At 38.2% G+C, this 17,890-nt stretch overlaps 3 protein-coding genes across 7 annotated transcripts; 1 reads left to right on the top strand and 2 right to left on the bottom strand.

The window, feature by feature from the left end:
- Positions 1-1,951: 1,951 nt before the first annotated feature.
- On the bottom strand, positions 1,952-2,715 carry LOC147929759 (uncharacterized). The gene is made up of 4 exons (XM_087480710.1): positions 2,686-2,715; positions 2,441-2,593; positions 2,276-2,350; positions 1,952-2,182 (listed from the first exon to the last, which is right to left on the bottom strand). Exons 1-4 carry the CDS (start codon positions 2,713-2,715, stop codon positions 1,952-1,954), a joined length of 489 nt encoding a protein of 162 aa, XP_087336836.1.
- Positions 2,716-8,893: 6,178 nt separating this feature from the next.
- On the top strand, positions 8,894-12,118 carry LOC104736970 (type I inositol polyphosphate 5-phosphatase 1). 5 transcript variants are annotated; one of them, XM_087480377.1, is made up of 11 exons: positions 8,985-9,380; positions 9,486-9,669; positions 9,761-9,787; positions 9,883-9,955; positions 10,060-10,168; positions 10,244-10,370; positions 10,595-10,994; positions 11,079-11,269; positions 11,351-11,459; positions 11,530-11,672; positions 11,766-12,118. In XM_087480377.1, exons 7-11 carry the CDS (start codon positions 10,605-10,607, stop codon positions 11,962-11,964), a joined length of 1,032 nt encoding a protein of 343 aa, XP_087336503.1. In that variant the 5' UTR covers positions 8,985-9,380; positions 9,486-9,669; positions 9,761-9,787; positions 9,883-9,955; positions 10,060-10,168; positions 10,244-10,370; positions 10,595-10,604; the 3' UTR covers positions 11,965-12,118. The 5 variants fall into 5 exon arrangements, 4 of the variants coding, with proteins under 4 accessions (XP_010455370.1, XP_087336503.1, XP_087336504.1 ...); XM_087480378.1 differs by having other exon boundaries at positions 9,473-9,669; positions 10,064-10,168; XM_010457068.3 differs by having other exon boundaries at positions 8,894-9,380; positions 10,064-10,168; positions 10,244-10,994.
- Positions 12,119-14,816: 2,698 nt separating this feature from the next.
- On the bottom strand, positions 14,817-15,719 carry LOC147929758 (uncharacterized). The gene has a single exon (XM_087480709.1). The coding sequence runs from the start codon at positions 15,717-15,719 to the stop codon at positions 14,817-14,819; it is 903 nt and encodes a 300-aa protein (XP_087336835.1).
- Positions 15,720-17,890: the final 2,171 nt, after the last annotated feature.

Here is a 17,890-nt window from a genome sequence, read left to right as displayed (position 1 = left end):
AATCCGCTAGTCTATTGCTCAACTTAATTTATAGTTTCGTTTTACAATTACAATTTCAGATCTGCGAATCGGTATGTTATATATTAAATTTTTTTCTCGATACTACCTCCGGATAAATATAAAGGAGCCTCCCTGAAAAGATCTGCACATTCCAGCCCCTATACTTGCCAAAATAGTGAGTTTGGTATCTCAGGAAGGCCCGATGGCGCTGAAAAACTGGATCCTGGCTGGTCGCGCGGGGAGAGTAGCTACTTTGTCTCCGGAAACATTCTCTTTTGTCAGGTTGGATCGTGATCCCGAGTTTGTCAAATGGTCAAGGCCTACACATGTCTACTATGATTTCTTCGGATGGTGCCTATACGAGGATAATCCGTATAATTTGTATGTAAAAAGCTTGTTCCTTGCGTTTCAATGCCTTCAATTGAAAGAGGCAATAGATTTGCTCGGTACGGTTAAGATTGTGTACACAGTGGCTGAATTATTGTGCGTAATGTTGAATTCCTGTGCTGGGACTCTTGATATGGAACTTCAGTAAGAAGTACGGCTTTGGTCAAGCAAACAAAATGTCGGACTCTTTGATGTACCACATCTACATCATTGGACCTAAAAAAAAAAAAGGTCCTACGAGAAAACTTGGCGTGTTGAAGATTTCCCAGAATGCTGGTGGCAACACGACATGCTTGGTGAATACAATCGGGAGAGATGCATGGAGTGTATCTACTATACCTATCCAGAGATATAATGTCCTTATCTCTAGCTTGTGTATTCCGGTTGTATGTCTCTTATATATTAGAGATATTATCCTCAACTTTCTTATCCTGAAATTTCTTATTTATAACCTTTATAATTCATATTTTTCCTCAGTTAATTGCTGTTGGGGTATTTTCCCATCGGTTAATTGCGACATGTCAAAACCTATGTGGTTAGCAACCTCTGTTTTTAACACCCATACTCACAAATAATTTTACATATCCCCTCATCCATCCACAAATACCTGACCATGTGGTTTCATTTTACACGTATTTCCCACACCCACGAAAACATACTCCAATGGATTTTTATTCAACTCTACATAATTGTGGACACAAGTACGTGGATGGTTCATTATGTATCCCACATTATGTTGATGGAATCCATATGGTCATACATATGTGGATTGTAAGCTTTTGCGTGTTAGAAAACCTACAAACAATGATACAGTCCCAATTGAATCCACAAACACCCAACCACGTGGTTACATGTTGAGTCTAACCCCAAATATATCTCGCATTATGCCACTTAGTTCCACTAACGACATATTTATAGTCCAATGGTTTGGTATGGACGATACATAATCGTGGACCCATTTACCTAGATGGATCAGTAGGTATACAACACTATGTCGACAAGTGGGAATTTCTAGGCATCAAAAGTAATTCCTAAACTTCTAATTTTCATACTCGCATCAAAAGTATTGTCAAAATCTACCTCAATTAAAGAGAACCCACATATCCCAACTTTTAAACCCTTCGATATCTGTTGGACATATATGTCATCCTGATAAATAGGTTGTACTACCTACGTTTTTTTTAAAAAAGATTTCCAACAAAGTTGTGCTATCTACTTTATCTACATGATGTTGAAAACATGTAAGACAAGACCCATACTAACTCGACACATCGACAAAACTATTTACCGACATAAATGTTTACAGATGATCCTTTTGTTGCCTGCTTATTATGCAATTCTCGGTTAGACTTGGATAAATTTTTGATCATCCACGTGGACACCAATAAATTAAGAATCCATTTATTTATGGTTCTACTCGTTGTTATCCTTACATAGCAAATTCTAACTCGCTTATCATAAGTGTGCAGTGCTTACATCAAGAGCTAAGCACATCTAACCCAATATTCCATTCCACCACAGTCGTTTGTTCGAATTAAATTACAAAAAGTACCAAATAATAATACTAAGACAAAAGCATTATATCTCTAGATAGTAAGAAAAAGATACAATCGATACACCTCTCCCCATTGAATTCTTGCAGCGCCTCGTGTTCAAGACTGCACTTTGGCACATCTTCAAACTTCCAAGTACCAGAATAAGTCCCCCATCGCTTAGGCCGCATCTTGTGGATGTGGTACATTAGGGAGTCAGCCAGCATATCAACATCACCAAAACGAGACTTCTTCTTGTACCCCTAGTAAAAATCCATATCCAACGTTCCTTCGCAGGTTTTCAACATTATCCACAACAACTCAGCAACTGGGTACACATGTTTTATTGTACTCACCAATGCAATTGACTCTTTCAAATGACCGCATCGAAAAGCTAAGAATAAGCTCTTCACATACAATGCATAAGGATTCTTCGCATAAAGACACCAACCAAAAAAATCGTAGTACAGCGACCAGGGTCTTGACCATTTCACAAAATTTGAGTTGCGATCCAATCTTACTGAGGAAAGTGTTTCCAACGAGTGAACTGCTACTCTACCGACCCGGCCAGCTATAACCCAGTTCGTCAAATGTTTAATTCCGTCCTGAGCTACCAGACTCACTATTTTTGCCAGAATAGGTGGAGGGATGTAAAGATCTTTAGGTGTAGAAATCTATAGAAGTGATAACAAGGGCACTAAATCAAAATCCCAGATCTATATAATCACTGAAACAAAAACTAAGTATAAAATCCAGAAAACCAAACCTCCGGATTCAGTCGAACAAGAGGTTCCATGATTGGGACATCCGTTGGTTCGCGGTCACTCAACCGTGTACGAGCACTGTGACGAAGAGGGAAATGTCTTCGTCATATTATAACCCCGTGGGAGCATTTACCATGAGAACAGTTCTCACATACGATTTTGTATGTCGGGACCATTTTCGATAACTTTTTATTATCGCATACAAACTTTGTTTATATAGAATCTGAATAAACAAGATAAGTCCAATGGATAGCTCTTATATTAACGGTGGACACTACTACGTGGAATGCCTTACCAGGTATCCCACATAGTGGCGCTCACCTTATGTCATTCTAATATAAAACTATCCATGTGGACTCTTTTGTGTGGACAGAAACCTGTGGGGCTTTTTGCCACCAATTACTCATGGATGGTTCATACGTGGACACGAAGATGTGGCTTTGTTAGCACGACCACATGTGCCGGAAAGATGTAACGTTTCGTTCTTCTAGTTTCATTGTCGCGTTTTATTCGTCTAGTTACATTGCAAGTTCATTGTATCGTTTGGTTCCTCCAGTTTCAATTTGCCGTCTCGTTAACTGTACCTTCAATGTGCCGTTTCGATTCTTCCCTTCTCTTAATCTTCTCCCCGAGGATAGCATCTATAAATATTCAATCATTCTCTTATGAATATCATCAGTTCTTCCTACATCAAAAACCATCTGCAATTTTACTCCGACTTCATCATGCAATCACCAAACTCTACTACTCTTCAGTTTATCCGTTTTTTGTAAACCCACACGCCTTTTAATGTTCGTTTCGGTTGTTTTCTTTTTCAGATTCACGATATGGCCGGTGAGAGTTCCAGTAGACGTCGCCCATTCAATTCCGAGTGGGAAGACATTGAAGAGTATGGTTCCGGTAAACGACCAAAACTCAATTCCGACTTTGAGTGGGAAGAGGAAGCACTAGAGATGATGTTTGAGGCGTTTAGTAAAACGAGAGCAGTGGTTGAGGCGGAAACAAAGGATCGCTTCACATCAATCCTACATATGCTCCATGACCATATGAAGAAGAAGGAGGAGGCTACCGCTCTTAAGCATCAGGTGGAACTGATCGACGCGCAAATTTCCCAGCTGAACCAAATTTTGGGGCAAGAACTTCTCGACCTCGAAGTAGAGCACAAGAGATTAGAACAGACTAGAGTTGTTGTCTATGCCGATGCCGCGCAGTGTAAAGTTCTCCCTCTTATTGACTGGTGTAAACTGGGAGTTAGGTTCCCCGATGTTGTACAGTCTCCTACTGTCTATCTTTTGGATACCGAATGTAATTTCATTATGCAGTTTATTTACATCTCCACAACAACAAACTCCTATGGATTCCTAATGTTGCACTTATTTCATATACCACATGTGTGGTTTATGTATGGATCTATCTACTTTATATATATGGTTTATATCCGAATTCCTTCCCCTTATATTAATGCCTTCGTAAGTATCACACAATGGTTGCTAACTACAGATTAGTGCCTTCGAAATTATCACACATGATTTCGTATAACTTGTTTTAATCAAATATATCACTATTCGTGTGGTCATTATGACGTGGATGGCACCCACACAATGAAAATCACACATCCACTTAAACCATATTCCCTTGTTACAAACTGATTCATGTGATGTTTCCCATTATATCCACGTGGATACACATTATATTCAAATATGTTAAATTCATGGACACTGACTAATGGATGGATGAGTTTTGAGAACACATACCATTCATTTTGTGGATAACATATGGGAATATCGTTTATCCGAAATGAACATTTCAATACCGAAGTAATTTCACTAAACAACCATTGTAATTTCACATTCTTCCCAAACAAGCAAAAAATAGATACCGAAGTCACTTCCAATAGAATGCTACTCTTAGACCAAAATATACCCTTATCCGCGAAACCTATTATCTGTGGATTACCTAATTTCTTTACTACGCGTCATAGTCTTGCAAGATTATGTGTTCCCTTTTACATCAAAAAATATAAGGACACATATATGTCAATCCTACCCGCTCCAAATCCTCCTAGCTTCACGCCAATTCAGCCTCCCAAAATTAGTGTTCGTCGAACACCACCAAACCTCGGTCATCATTATGGCAACAGGTTCGAACAACTTGTTCTATTGTGTCCGGTCTGTCCACATCTACCACAATGATTCACTTTTGTTTTCACGTCTCCATTTTTCTGCATACACGAACCACAACATTACGATAACGCTATATCTACTAACAAACACATTTAAACAAATATAATACAACATTGCACTAACAAGAAACACTTACACGCAACTCTCCAATAGACGGAATCCTGCTCTCTTTTGGACGACCAGCTGGTCGTCTTGCCTTTGGAGGGTACAAAACACGGTTCTTAATTTCATCCGGTATTTCAAAATCACTCTTCTCAGGATTAATTACCCCTTCATAAGTACATCTCCATGTTTCTGTCTTGTAACAGTCAGCCACCAAAGTCCCAGAAGGGATGCCTCGCGTATCAATGCTAGCAATGCATGACCACATGGGATTTTCAATCTATCGTACAGCTTACAAGAACACTGCTTCATATCAAGCAGTACATGGTGCCTCCCGTTAAGTAAACCGACTACTTCATAACTCCAACTGGAGATAGTTCCAACTTTGCTGCCTTTAACACCAACCACATTTTTCTGCATCTGTTTATCCACCTCAGGCGTAGTCAACCCTCTCTGCTTCCCTGATATTTTGCGCCTAGCACTAAACCACCTACTTAACATCGCATGAATGTACTTCAGTAATTCAAAAATATGACATGATCTAGCTTTCCCTACCACATTGTTCAGAGACTCTGCAATGTTGGATGTCATCAGATTGTAGCGGTTACCTTGAAAATAAGCTCGACTCCAGTGAGCTGCTCCAATTTTATCCAAATAGGCGACACAGTTGGCATTTTTCGCTTTGATTTGTCTATAGATATCTTGGTAACCAGTTACCTTATTGGCGAACGCTGCATTCGTCACAAGTTGCGCAAGTACTTTATTATGAAACTTCGCATTAAAATTCCTGGCTAGATGTACTATGCAAGCTCCATGATGTGCCATCGGGAACACCCTCTTCTTTGTAGTGTATATTGAGCTGTTTCTATATGAAATTATGGTCAAACTCTTACTATCCGCAATTATTCGTTCCAACTTCTCAAAAAACCACGTCCAAGCATCGTCATTTTCACTGTCAACCACAGCAAACGCTAGAGGAAAAACCTGGAAATTAACATCTTGTCCACTTGCTGTCAAAAGGACACCATTATATTTCCCATTCAAATGGGTCCCACCCACAACAAGAACACGCCTAAGCTTCTTAAAACCTTCTATGGATGCCCCGAAAGCCAGAAACTTATAAAGAAACCTTTCTCTCTCGTCTTCCATGACTTCAGTTTTAATATCAGTAACAGTTCCTGGATTAGCTTCTTTTAAAACATGCACATAACAAGGAAGATCCTCGTAAGACTCATCATCCGATCCAAATATGCCCTCCAGAGCCTTCCCCTTCGCCCTCCAACATTTGCTGTAAGATGCATCTACCCTCAATTCCTCTAATACCATCTGCTGGAGATCCAAAGGAGCCGGAGTTTTTGTAGGATCACTATACTTCGCTTTGTAAACAGCTGCAATCACCTTCGATGTCGCTTTCTTCAAATAGTTGTTTCTTGTCTCAATTGGGCATGTGTGTTCTAGATTTGCTTTTCATATCACATAGTAGTCGGACTCCTTCATTTCACAAGCAAGTACCCTCTAGTCACACCTCTCACCAGAGAAACTAACTACAAATGACTCTTTCTTTGTCGTCGTCTGAGTAAAGTGGAAAGTGTTTTTGATGGCATATATCGCTAATGCAATCTGGCAATCTTCTCTGTTTGCAAAAACTTTACCCTCATATATACCTTTCTCATCATCCTCAAACTCCAGATCAGGTATTTCTTCCCTAACATACTATGTGTCATCAAACAGAGGAGGAATATCAAACTCCTCGTCATCAATATCTCCAAGTTTGCGACCATCCACCGCAAGAACAGGATACTGACCACTATCCTCTGACCATGTGGATACATTAACAGCATCACCCCCACTTCTCTTCGATTTATCCTCTTCTTTCAAAGGAACAACTCCATTAACTAACATAGTCTGATCAAAGCAAGAGAATGTGTTACACATAACCTCCACCACGTTTACCCGACCAAACTGATCGCCAATGAAGTTCCCCCAAAAGTCCTTATCATAGCTTCTTGGGGTCACATCAACATATGTTACTACAGATTCTTCTTGCTCATCTACATCTTCAAAACTATCCTCCAATACTACACAATCTTCCACACAACCTAATTGTGTCGATGTCAAACCACATCCAATTCCCAAAACCGACCCATTACTTCCCTTCATCTTCCCTTCTATTACTGCCACCTCAACCATCTATTCTTCATCAACCTGGGTTGTCTCAAATTCCAATGACTTTGAACTTGCCGTAGATGCTTCTCTTAAAAACCCTTCTTCACTACCGCTATTAATTAGTCCACCACACGACCCCTAACTACGTTTTTTACGACTGACCTCTCCCCAAACGGAATCCTCTATCGCGTCAGTCAATCCTCTCTTCTTAATCTCCTCAAATGAGACAAACAAATTCAGCCCACGATTCATCCTCAACATCTCAATATAATACTCTAGACCTACATTTGTTGTCATAACCTCCGGCGGCGTCCTCACGCCGTTCGTCAATTCTATCAACGGTTGGATGCAGTAACTCAAAGTTGCCTTCTTGTCCACCAAACCGAATTCAGCAACCACCGAAACTTCTAAATCTTCTAACCTTGTCGTCACAGACAACGGAACAACACGCGACAAAAGTTTACTGTCCACTTTGAAACCCTAGACGCCGTCCTCAGAACAACACCAGCTCCCAGAAATTACTACACAGAAACTAGGATCTTGACCCTGCATCAAAAAACCAAAGAGTATTATCACAACCATCCACGATTCATTTTATTTTACCCTATCCACAGAATATCCAGATCCTACCTGGACAACCATGTCTCTTTCCTGAAAACACAAACCCTACCTGCCAAACCCTTGTTTCTTATCCACTAACAATTTTCTCATCTACTAAAACCTCTAATCTAACGGTGCAGATTAAACAAACTTAAACTTTAGGTAACTTAAAAGTTACCTCTTCACACAAACTTCTTTTGGGGACAAAATTGTCCAACTAACAATGACACATAAACTAAAAACTTAACAAAGTATATAAAATTTGCAAAGTGGGTATGGATGCAACAAATTATATCCAAAGTTGGTGTAGGTGCAATTAACCCAATACATTATCACAAGCTCATAACAAATGGTGATCACTTGTGATAGGGGTTTTGTTGATCTTGGGATGATGCATTTTATTTTTTTGACATCTATTTTATGCATTTTTAATCCCTTTTGTAGTTTAAGTTTAGATGATGTTATCTTTTAAATTTTGAGGTAAAACCCTATTTAAAAATAAAATTAATTATTTAATCTACCATATAGACTTTGACTTTAACTAAAATGTTAAAACAAATGAAATAAACAAAAATATTTATTTGATCTGACATACAGACTTTGATTAATTTTGTCAACGATGTCATTTGTATGGGCGTGTTTAAGAAAAATTATTTCTCAAACAAAAAGCAAATAAAGTAAAGTGATGATTTTTTTTAACTGATCTCATTTGACATAACTTATGTCACATAAGAGATTCTTCTACATTGGTGTTCCATCTCGTGTCTCACGATATTGATGTCACTACCATATATGACCAATGTCTATATTGTTATCCCTTATCAGTTTAACTCTACTGAATCTGTTATTGTCTTTAAATCATTCATTATATTGTTAACAAAAAAAATTTGACATAAAATTCATAAATGATTTTTATTACAAATAATTGTACATATTAGTTTTAAAAACCAATATTCAAACTGGAAATAACATTTGCAAAGAAGAGTTTTTTTTTTTTTGACAAACATTGCAAATAAGAATAAGAGTACATACAGTATAAAATACACAAATACATAAAATACGCACATTTTTTACATTGTTAGCTTTTTAAGAAATTCTCTAAATATCAAATTAATTAATGTGAATAAACTTAGTTGGAGAAATTTTTTTTAACACTTTTGTCTTTTGCTAAATTGAGCCATATTTTTCTTGATACAATAATTGGTACATTCCTGATACACTTACACTTTAGAGCTGTCCCATTCTTCTTCGATGTCCTGTTTATTTTTGTTCTCTAGCGGCTTTTAGATGTTTCCTAGATCCTAGTTCCTCCTCCCCTGTTTTAGGTTCCGTTTAGTAGAAATTGACAAACAAAAGAATTCCAAATAAAAAAACAATTTTAAATTCTATAGAAGAAATGGTTCAGGTCAACCAATCAGTGATCACCATCCTAAACGCCGGCCAATTCCCTGATTAATCATAACTTTTGTGTGTTTTGTCTGAATTTACATTTTCAACAAAACCACAAAGTCAAAACCAACAACAAACAATGGTTCGCTAATATCTTTCAACCGTCTCCTCTCTCCTCACTTCTTTGCTTTTGATTAGATTTGGTCCTTAAGAAGAGTTCTATGGCGCCTGGACGATCCCAATTGCAGCCAACAGAGGTACCGCTCAGATCTCTGTTTTTTTTGTCTTCACTATGCTCTGATTTTCATATTTTAGGGGTTTCTTGAATTTGTGTGTGTGTGTAATGGAGTTGGAATTTGCAGAAGGGTTGGGCTACAACAGTATGTTGTTCTGCTTCTTCGTCTTGCTTACAGCTCTACTGGGCTCGTTTTCTCCTACGAAAATGGTTTAATATCTCAGCTACTGAATCAGATCATTCCCCTGATACTGATGATACTGATGATGATGAAGATGATGATGATAGTGTTGCTCATTCTGACATTGAAGGTTTAGTTTTTAGGAAATTACAAAATTTTACTCAGTTCTGTATAAACCCATTTTGGTTGCTAATTCGAAAAATCTTGTTTTTGAGTTACAGGAACTGAAGATCATGTTGATAATAATGGTAATTTTGTTCTATACCTATAAAAATCGATGCTCCAAAGACAGCGGATTTGATTCTGTTCTTAGATAAGTCTTTGTTTTTGTGGAATGTTTTAGATTCTGAACCAAGGCTGAGAAGAAGGAATTCAGAAACGTTTAGGGGGCAGTATATGGACACTAAAGCTATCAGGTCTTTTGATTTTTGAGATTTGGTTTGAAGTCTTTAGTTTTTGTGCAATAGCCTCTTTATGTATGTGGTGGCTTTACTTCACCCATAGTGTGGTTTTGGTGTAGCTAGAATCTGTGTTGGAACTTGGAATGTTGGAGGAAGAGTTCCACCTGCTGACTTAGATATTGATGGTTGGGTTGACACTATTGAACCTGCAGACATTTATGTCCTCGGGTACGGTTTCCACATGAATCTGTCTTACTTCTAACATGTTCGAGGTTTCTTGATTTGTTTTTCGTTTTTTTCCAGTCTTCAGGAGATTGTTCCACTAAACGCTGGAAACATTTTTGGTATTGAAGATGACCGGCCAGCTTCTGAATGGGAAGACACTATACGTGATGCTTTAAATAGGATTCGACCTAGAAAGGTTAAGATAGTAAGTTACAGTGATCCTCCTTCTCCGTCGAAGTTTAAACCATTTGAAGAAGTCACTGATGTAGTAGAAGATATGATTTTTGATACTTGCAATGTGATTCATTCGGTTAATGAGAACTTTAGCTTCGATGATGGTATTGTGGACACTAATTACGATAAGAGATCTTGCTTGCCAAGACAAGAGTATCTGCAAAGGCAATTCTCATCGCCAAAGACGTTGGACAGGTTGTTTTCGATGCAGCTTGAGAATGGTTCCACACGTGCAAAAAGTTTAAGCCGGTGGTTTAGTTACTCTGAAAGAGTTGGTTTGAGTTGGCCAGAACCTCCATTGAGATTGTTAAATCAACATGTTCGGGAAAGACGTTGTTCCTTAAAGCCTTTCAAAAATTATAGCTCTTTCAAAGCAACTGCCAACAAGAATGGAGAGAACAAGACGCCTCTACTTTCGGATTTAGATCTCAAGCCTCTCATGAATGTGAGAAAACCATTGTATGTACGGATTGTAAGTAAACAGATGGTTGGAGTTTTTCTTACCATATGGGTACGGAGGAGCTTACGTAAACACATACGAAACCTTAGTGTTTCTACTGTTGGTGTTGGTGTTATGGGCTACATTGGTAACAAGGTCTTCAATAGTTCTCTTTGTTAAGCGTGATTTATGAGTACACCTTGAGAGGATTGTAACAATTCACATTTTGGACTTTTACAGGGATCTGTGTCTGTGAGCATGTCAGTCTATCAGACACCTTTTTGTTTTGTGTGCACACATTTAGCATCAGGGGAAAAAGATGGAGATCACAGAAAAAGAAACGCTGATGTAAGTGACATTCACCGAAGAACGCAGTTTCATCCTCATTCTCTTAGCGCGACGAGACTTCCAAGAAGTATCCGTGATCACGAGTATGCTTTTTTATTCCTCATAGTTGCCACTATCTTCTTGATATGAACTTTTAAACAAGATGAATGTATGTTCTTCTACAGAAGAATAATATGGCTGGGAGATCTGAACTATCGGATAAACTTATCGTATGAGAAGACACATGAACTTATTGCAAGGAAGGATTGGAAGAAGTTAGCTGAGAAGGACCAGGTACGGTTACTAGTTCCATACTACTAAACATGACTTTATTTAAACTCATATCTTATTAATCTTTGGTTAGCGTAAAAGAGAAATGAGACAAGGCCGTGTATTCGAGGGATGGTCAGAAGGAACACTAGATTTTCCACCTACTTACAAATACGAATTTGATTCAGAAAATTACGGAGGAAATGATCCTAAGTCAGGGAAACGGACACCAGCCTGGTATGTACCGCTCTCACACACTCACACATAATGTGTGATAATGCATTATTATTATAAAAAATCATATGTACTTAAAACTGAATTTTGGTTCAGGTGTGACCGCATTATATGGTATGGGAAAGGAATGAAGCTTATGAGTTACAGAAGAAGTGAAATTAAACTCTCCGATCACCGGCCGGTCACAGCTACATTTGTGGTAGAGGTTGAAGTTTTCTCTCCTCGGAAGCTTCAGCGTACGCTCACGCTTACCAATGCAGAAATTGATAGCCATGAAGCTTTTGTACATGATTAGCTCTATGCTAGAGTCTGATCCATTTTTCTTTGTAAATGACTTGCTGTTTATATATTCTATTTGTAAAATGTGGTTTCAAAGAAACGTCCATGTTTAAAGTTGGAAGTTGGAACGGTGTTTAAAAGTGTTAACGTGATCTTATCTTATTAACGTATAGTATACTACATCTCCATATGAATGACTAGTGGTAACATGCGATCCAAGTAACATTAACGGACGACTATGGAAATCGAAGCTCTTCTCGAGAAGTGAATGTGAGATATTAAAATGATAAGAACACATACTACACTTGATGGAAAAATGACAAAAATTAACTTCAACTATTTGTCAAAACATTTTTTTATATCTAAACTTGAATACTCTGCAAATAACAATCTGAACAGTGTTAAAATTAAAATTTGCTATCTTGAACTATATGAAATGTTGTCAATTTCAACATGTTTGAATGGTATTAGTTCGGAGTTTAACGGTGATGAGTTAGCCGACTTTTGGCGTCCACATGGCACACCGACTAATTAAAACGACGTCGTTTTAGCCATTTCTTAGCAGCCAAAACACACCAAAAATGACTAAAATGACATCATTTTAGTCAATTTCAGTGCTATGTGGACACCACGAGTCGTCTGACTCAGCACTGTTAAACTCCATCTTACCATCGTTCGAACAGATATTGGAATTGACAACATTTCATATAATTTCGATAGAAAATGAAAATTTAGATTTTAATACAATTCAGGTTGCTATTTGCATGATATTAAAATCTCGGTATAAAAAATCATTTAACAAATATCATTTTAGTCAATTTCGTGCTATGTGGACACCACGAGTCGTCTGACTCAGCACTGTTAAACTCCATCTTACCATCGTTCGAACAGATATTGGAATTGACAACATTTCATATAATTTCGATAGAAAATGAAAATTTAGATTTTAACACAATTCAGGTTGCTATTTGCATGATATTAAAATCTCGGTATAAAAAATTATTTAACAAATAGTTGATATTGATTTTGGCGTTTTTCCAATATTACCCAAAAGGCGGAGAAATGTATGACTTTTATTGTCCTACTCGCTTCCTTTTTATAGCCTCAACATTAGTTTCTCTTTCTTTTTCTCTTCATGTGGGATAATTCTCCTTTTTGAGATGAAACATAAATTCCACCTTCCCGTACTCAGTTTCTTTTCATAATTAATAATCAACATATTTTTTATAGAACGCATTAAAATTATAACCCGCTCGTTAGTTTTTTTTATGAATGCAAACCATTGAATATAATTAGAATTGTTCAATATAAAAAATATAAATCTATATAGATGTCAAATTTATTTTATTAAGCGATATATAACTTATCTATTTTTTTTAACATTTCTTACAGTAAATTCTTTTCATTTTTATTTTTTTGGTATACATTCTTCATCTCTTACATCTACTCCCTTGTCATATTTTATTATCTCACTTTAATATATGGGGTGCTTGCAAAATTAGAGCCCTAACTTAAGTCAATTGCAAAACTAACCACCTATTTTTCTCTCTCAACCATTTGTCACTTTCACCCAATTAAATTCTTATGTGTTCATTGTATTCACAAAAATGCCATTATTTCTGATTTATTTGGATTTCTTGCAAAAATGTTTATTACATCCATATCCTCATCTTTTTTTATTTACGGTTGTGCCACCGCCATCAATTTTCCAATAATCATGAACAACCAAATTTAAAGCTCTTAAAGCTTCAACAACCTGAATTTGTAAGCTTAAATAACACCCAATGCTATGAGAACTTCATTTTCTTCCATCTCCTCTCCATTTTAATCCAATAAAATTTACAAGTGCATTCATCTTGTTATATGTCATGGTTCTTGGATAGTGATTAAATTGGTGTTGCGTTTCTTCCGTGGTGACTAAAGACGACGTCCTCGGTGCTTGACATTGCGAAACAACCACCGATAAGGTTATTTTCCGGTAGATTTTGTGATTTTCCTTGATTTTTTTTTTGCGAAATTAGACTTCAGTTGTTAGTCTAACCGTCATAATATCATGTAAAGTCTACTATGTGGTCAATTTTGAAATTAAAACTTTATCGAGTTTCGAGTCCCTAGACTGAAATTTCAGTCTCCTAAATTTCGTTTGAAGATTATGCCCCACCGAACCGAACCGAACCGGTAACCGAATTACCAAATTAATTTCGCCGATCGGTTTGTTGATCCTCTCACAGATGCTGCCGAAAACCGAACATCTCGGTTTAATCAGTTCGGTTCTCTCGGTTCTGACTGAACGCCCAAGACTATTATTAATAGTTGATGGCATAACAAAGTCAACCACCAATAGTCTACTTAATCAAACCCTAAATCAAATAATTTTAACCTAATCAGCCTTTCCTCCCTTAATTTGACTCGTTTATATGTAAATTTATTTTATTTCAATGCAGGAAGTCTATGTGGTTATTATTTGGTCAATAGATTTATCAAATTATTTTTTATGATTTTTTAAATTAAAATTTAAACTATAATTAAGGAGTAGACATATTGCTATGTCTTCTAGTTGACGTTAATTTGCAATCGACCTTAAAGAAATCTATTGCAGACTTTCTCCGGGTTACATCTGTCATTTCGGCTTCTGTTTTTTGTTTGGTCGTAAGGGAGTCAACTGTAATTTCAATACCCTTAGTGGTTATGTTTATCAAATATCGAATATGGGTCTATTATTGCATTCAAGGCCAAATAAAGGTATAAAAAATGCAATTGTCCCTTAATATATATTTTTTTGTATGAATGTTAAATTATATTCACCAAAAAAACAGCAGTCCGAAGAAGTTTTTACAATTCACAACAACGTTTTAAAATCGAAAAGTATTAAGAGCGTAAAGTAGTAGAAAGAGGATGAGTTTGAAACCAAAGTTGAAGACCATCCTCATAGCCAGAGGTGGTTGTCAGTGTGAGTAAACGATTGCGGATATTCTTGTCGATGAAGCGGCAGAGGGAGGATGACGGAGTAGGAGCTTCGCCGTGCCTTCGAGCATTACGTTCCCGCCAAATGCTATGTGTAGTAGACTGAAAGACATAGCGCAGGACAAAGAGTTGAAGCCTTGGAGTAGAAGAGTCAACAAGCATAGGACCCAAAGTTGCCCAGGAAGTGGTGAACCGAACCCCCAGCAATCTCTGAACCATAGCTGACCACACGCTTGAAGAGTAGGAGCAGGAGAAAAATAGATGTTCTCTCGTTTCCCCATAACCCTGACAGAGAACACAAGCTCCATTTGCAGCAGTGTTCCACTTAACCAATTTATCACCAGTAGAGAGTCTATTATGGAAAGCAAGCCAAGCGATAAAGGAAAATTTAGGTGTTGAGTGGGTAAACCAAACGCCTGCAGACCAGTCACAGGGCGCATTTGGTTGCCGTATCAAACACCAGGTATCATAGGATAAAAATTTATTCTTAAAAGAACCGTTCTTCTGTTTCCAGAGAGAGCGATCACCACCTTCAAGTTGCACTGATTGACGGATATAGTCAAGAATATCCTCAATCTGATTCAGTATGTCAACACGGTGCCTACGTCTCCGATGCGAAAGGGCCTCTGCCACAGTACTCTGTTGTAGTATCCCCATATAAATGCTACCCCTGTTCCCAAGTTGACCAAACAACTGACCAAGTGGGTTCCAAACATCTAACCAAAAAGACGTTTCAGTGCCACTTGTTATCTCCTTTTTATGTAAAGTCGCTGCAAGGTCACGATACTTCAGTATCTTCCTCCACATCCATGATCCACCAACGCTCCTCTCATTAACTAACCAGAAGGAGCCAGTTCGGACCAAGTTTTTTCGAACCCAGTTGACGCAAAGGGAGTTACTAGCAGACACAAGAAACCAAATGAGTTCAAAATGCAAACTGTATTTGTATCCTGTAGACGACGAAGCCCCAAACCTCCCTCATGCTTTGGTTTACACACATCAAGCCAAGAGATTTTTGCTTTTTTCGAGTTTAGGTCCGGACCAGACCACAAGAAAGCCGAGAAAAGGCTATCAATCTCCTGAAGGCACCGTTTCGGCAGACGGAAAGCAGAGAGCCAGAAGTTGGTTAAGCTGGATAACACTAATTTGATTAACTGAAGCCTGCCCGCAAAAGACAAGAAACGTCCTTTCCAGGAGGAGATACGAAGGCGAATGCGTTCAAGTAGAGGTAGATAATCAGCATGTTTCATAGAACGAGTGAGGAGGGGAAGCCCCAAATACAGGACAGGGAGAGAGCCAACAGCAAACGGGAAGTGCTGCAGGATGTCTTGCTGATGTTGGGAAGAAAAACCAGCCATGAACAGAGTGGATTTCTCGAGACTAATTTTGAGGCCAGATACAACTTCAAACCAATCAAAAACAGCTAATGTCTCTGCAACAGAGTGTGAGCTCCCATCAGAAAAAATGAGAATATCGTCAGCAAAGCAGAGATGGGTGAGATTCATTGTTTTGCAACGAGGGTGATAACCAATGCGATGATCAGTAGCAGCCTTATCCAACATTAGAGACAACACATTCATACAAATGAAAAATAGATAAGGGGACAGAGAACATCCTTGCCGCAGACCTCTCGTGCTTTGAAAGTAACCAGCTAGCTCCCCATTGACTATCACAGAGAAGGAAGCTGAGCAAATGCAGAGTTCAATCCAATGAATAAAATCCGCTGGAAGATTAATAGCTTTGAGGATGTTCAGTAGAAACGGCCATTGCACTGAATCAAATGCCTTGGAGATATCAATCTTCATCATGTAACGAGGAGAGACAGACTCCTTATGATAATCCTTCACCAATTCTGAAGCAAGCAACAAATTTCCATCATAAGCCTATCCTTGATGAAAGCTGACTGATTTGGAGCGATGAATGAGGGCAATATAAGCTTCAAACGATTAGCAATAATCTTGGAGACGACCTTGTATAACACATTACAACACTATATAGGTCGGTAGTCCTTCATCTCTTGAGAGTCAAATGTTTTTTGGGATAAGGGCCAAGATTGTCGAATTTACACGTTTTGGAAGGAAGCCTTTAAGGAAAAAGGATTGAACAGCAACAACAAAGTCTTTGCCCAATATCGACCATGCTTGCTTGAAAAATTCGACGGTGTAACCATCTGGACCAGGTGACTTACTTACCGGCATCTTAAACAGCGTTCGACGAATCTCTTCCTCAGAAACCACCTTCAATAAACCCTCATGTTGAGCAGAGGAAACACGAAATGTCACCAACTCCTCTATCTGAGCAACACTCATACCCTCATATTCAACTGGCTCATATGTCAGGAACTCCTTAAAGAACCTGACCGCTTCATCTTTAATCTCCGATTGAGTTTTTGCAGTGGAGCCATCCTGAAAAAGTATCTCTCGAATAGCATTAAGAGCTTGGCGAGATTTAACAGCATTGTGAAAAAAATTATTGTTCTTATCCCCTACCAACAACCAGTGCAACTTTGACCGTTGTTTCAAGAAACATTCCTCCAAATCAGACACATGATCCCACCGCTGAAAAGCCTGCTCCTCAGCCTCCTCCGCTGCAGACGTGGGATTAGAGAGCGTAGCAAGCTGTTTCTGACAGAGGTCTTTGTGTGCATTTTCCACCTGCTCTGAAAGATTGCAAAGAGTTTGACGACCTAGAGACCTTAAGAGAGGTTTTAGTGCCTTAAGCTTCTTTGCAAATTGAAACATAGCAGAGGTAGAGTGATAGAGACTCTCCGAACTATCCCAGAAAGCTTGCAGCGTGGGTAAGAACTCCAGACATGACATGATAGCATTTGAAAATTTAAAAGGCCCCCTAGGTTTACAAACTTGATTCCTCACTGAAAATCTGCACCGTAGATAACAGAGCACCCACCAGATTCAAAGATGCCATAAGCATCGACAAAGCAACGACTCCAAACCTCATTAACCAGAATACGGTCTAAT

Source organism: Camelina sativa, chromosome 13 (genome assembly GCF_030686135.1).
Source record: "Camelina sativa cultivar CO46 ecotype springtype chromosome 13, ASM3068613v1".
Lineage (NCBI taxonomy): Eukaryota > Viridiplantae > Streptophyta > Magnoliopsida > Brassicales > Brassicaceae > Camelina > Camelina sativa.
Note: the sequence above shows the minus strand (reverse complement) of the source record. Positions and strands in the feature narration are given on the sequence as shown.

What these genes read in the sequence shown, in the direction of transcription:
- LOC147929759 (XM_087480710.1), bottom strand. Translation starts at nt 2,715, where the DNA reads ATGGAACCTCTTGTTCGACTGAATCCGGAG. An exon ending in TTGTTCGACTGAATCCGGAG is followed by an intron (nt 2,594 to 2,685) that starts GTTTGGTTTTCT and finishes TCACTTCTATAG; the next exon opens with ATTTCTACACCTAAAGATCT. An exon ending in TGAAAGAGTCAATTGCATTG is followed by an intron (nt 2,183 to 2,275) that starts GTGAGTACAATA and finishes GATTTTTACTAG; the next exon opens with GGGTACAAGAAGAAGTCTCG.
- LOC104736970 (XM_010457068.3), top strand. Translation starts at nt 9,345, where the DNA reads ATGGCGCCTGGACGATCCCAATTGCAGCCAACAGAG. An exon ending in AGATCATGTTGATAATAATG is followed by an intron (nt 9,788 to 9,882) that starts GTAATTTTGTTC and finishes GGAATGTTTTAG; the next exon opens with ATTCTGAACCAAGGCTGAGA. An exon ending in GGGAAACGGACACCAGCCTG is followed by an intron (nt 11,673 to 11,765) that starts GTATGTACCGCT and finishes ATTTTGGTTCAG; the next exon opens with GTGTGACCGCATTATATGGT.
- LOC147929758 (XM_087480709.1), bottom strand. Translation starts at nt 15,719, where the DNA reads ATGTGGAGGAAGATACTGAAGTATCGTGACCTTGCAGCGACTTTACAT.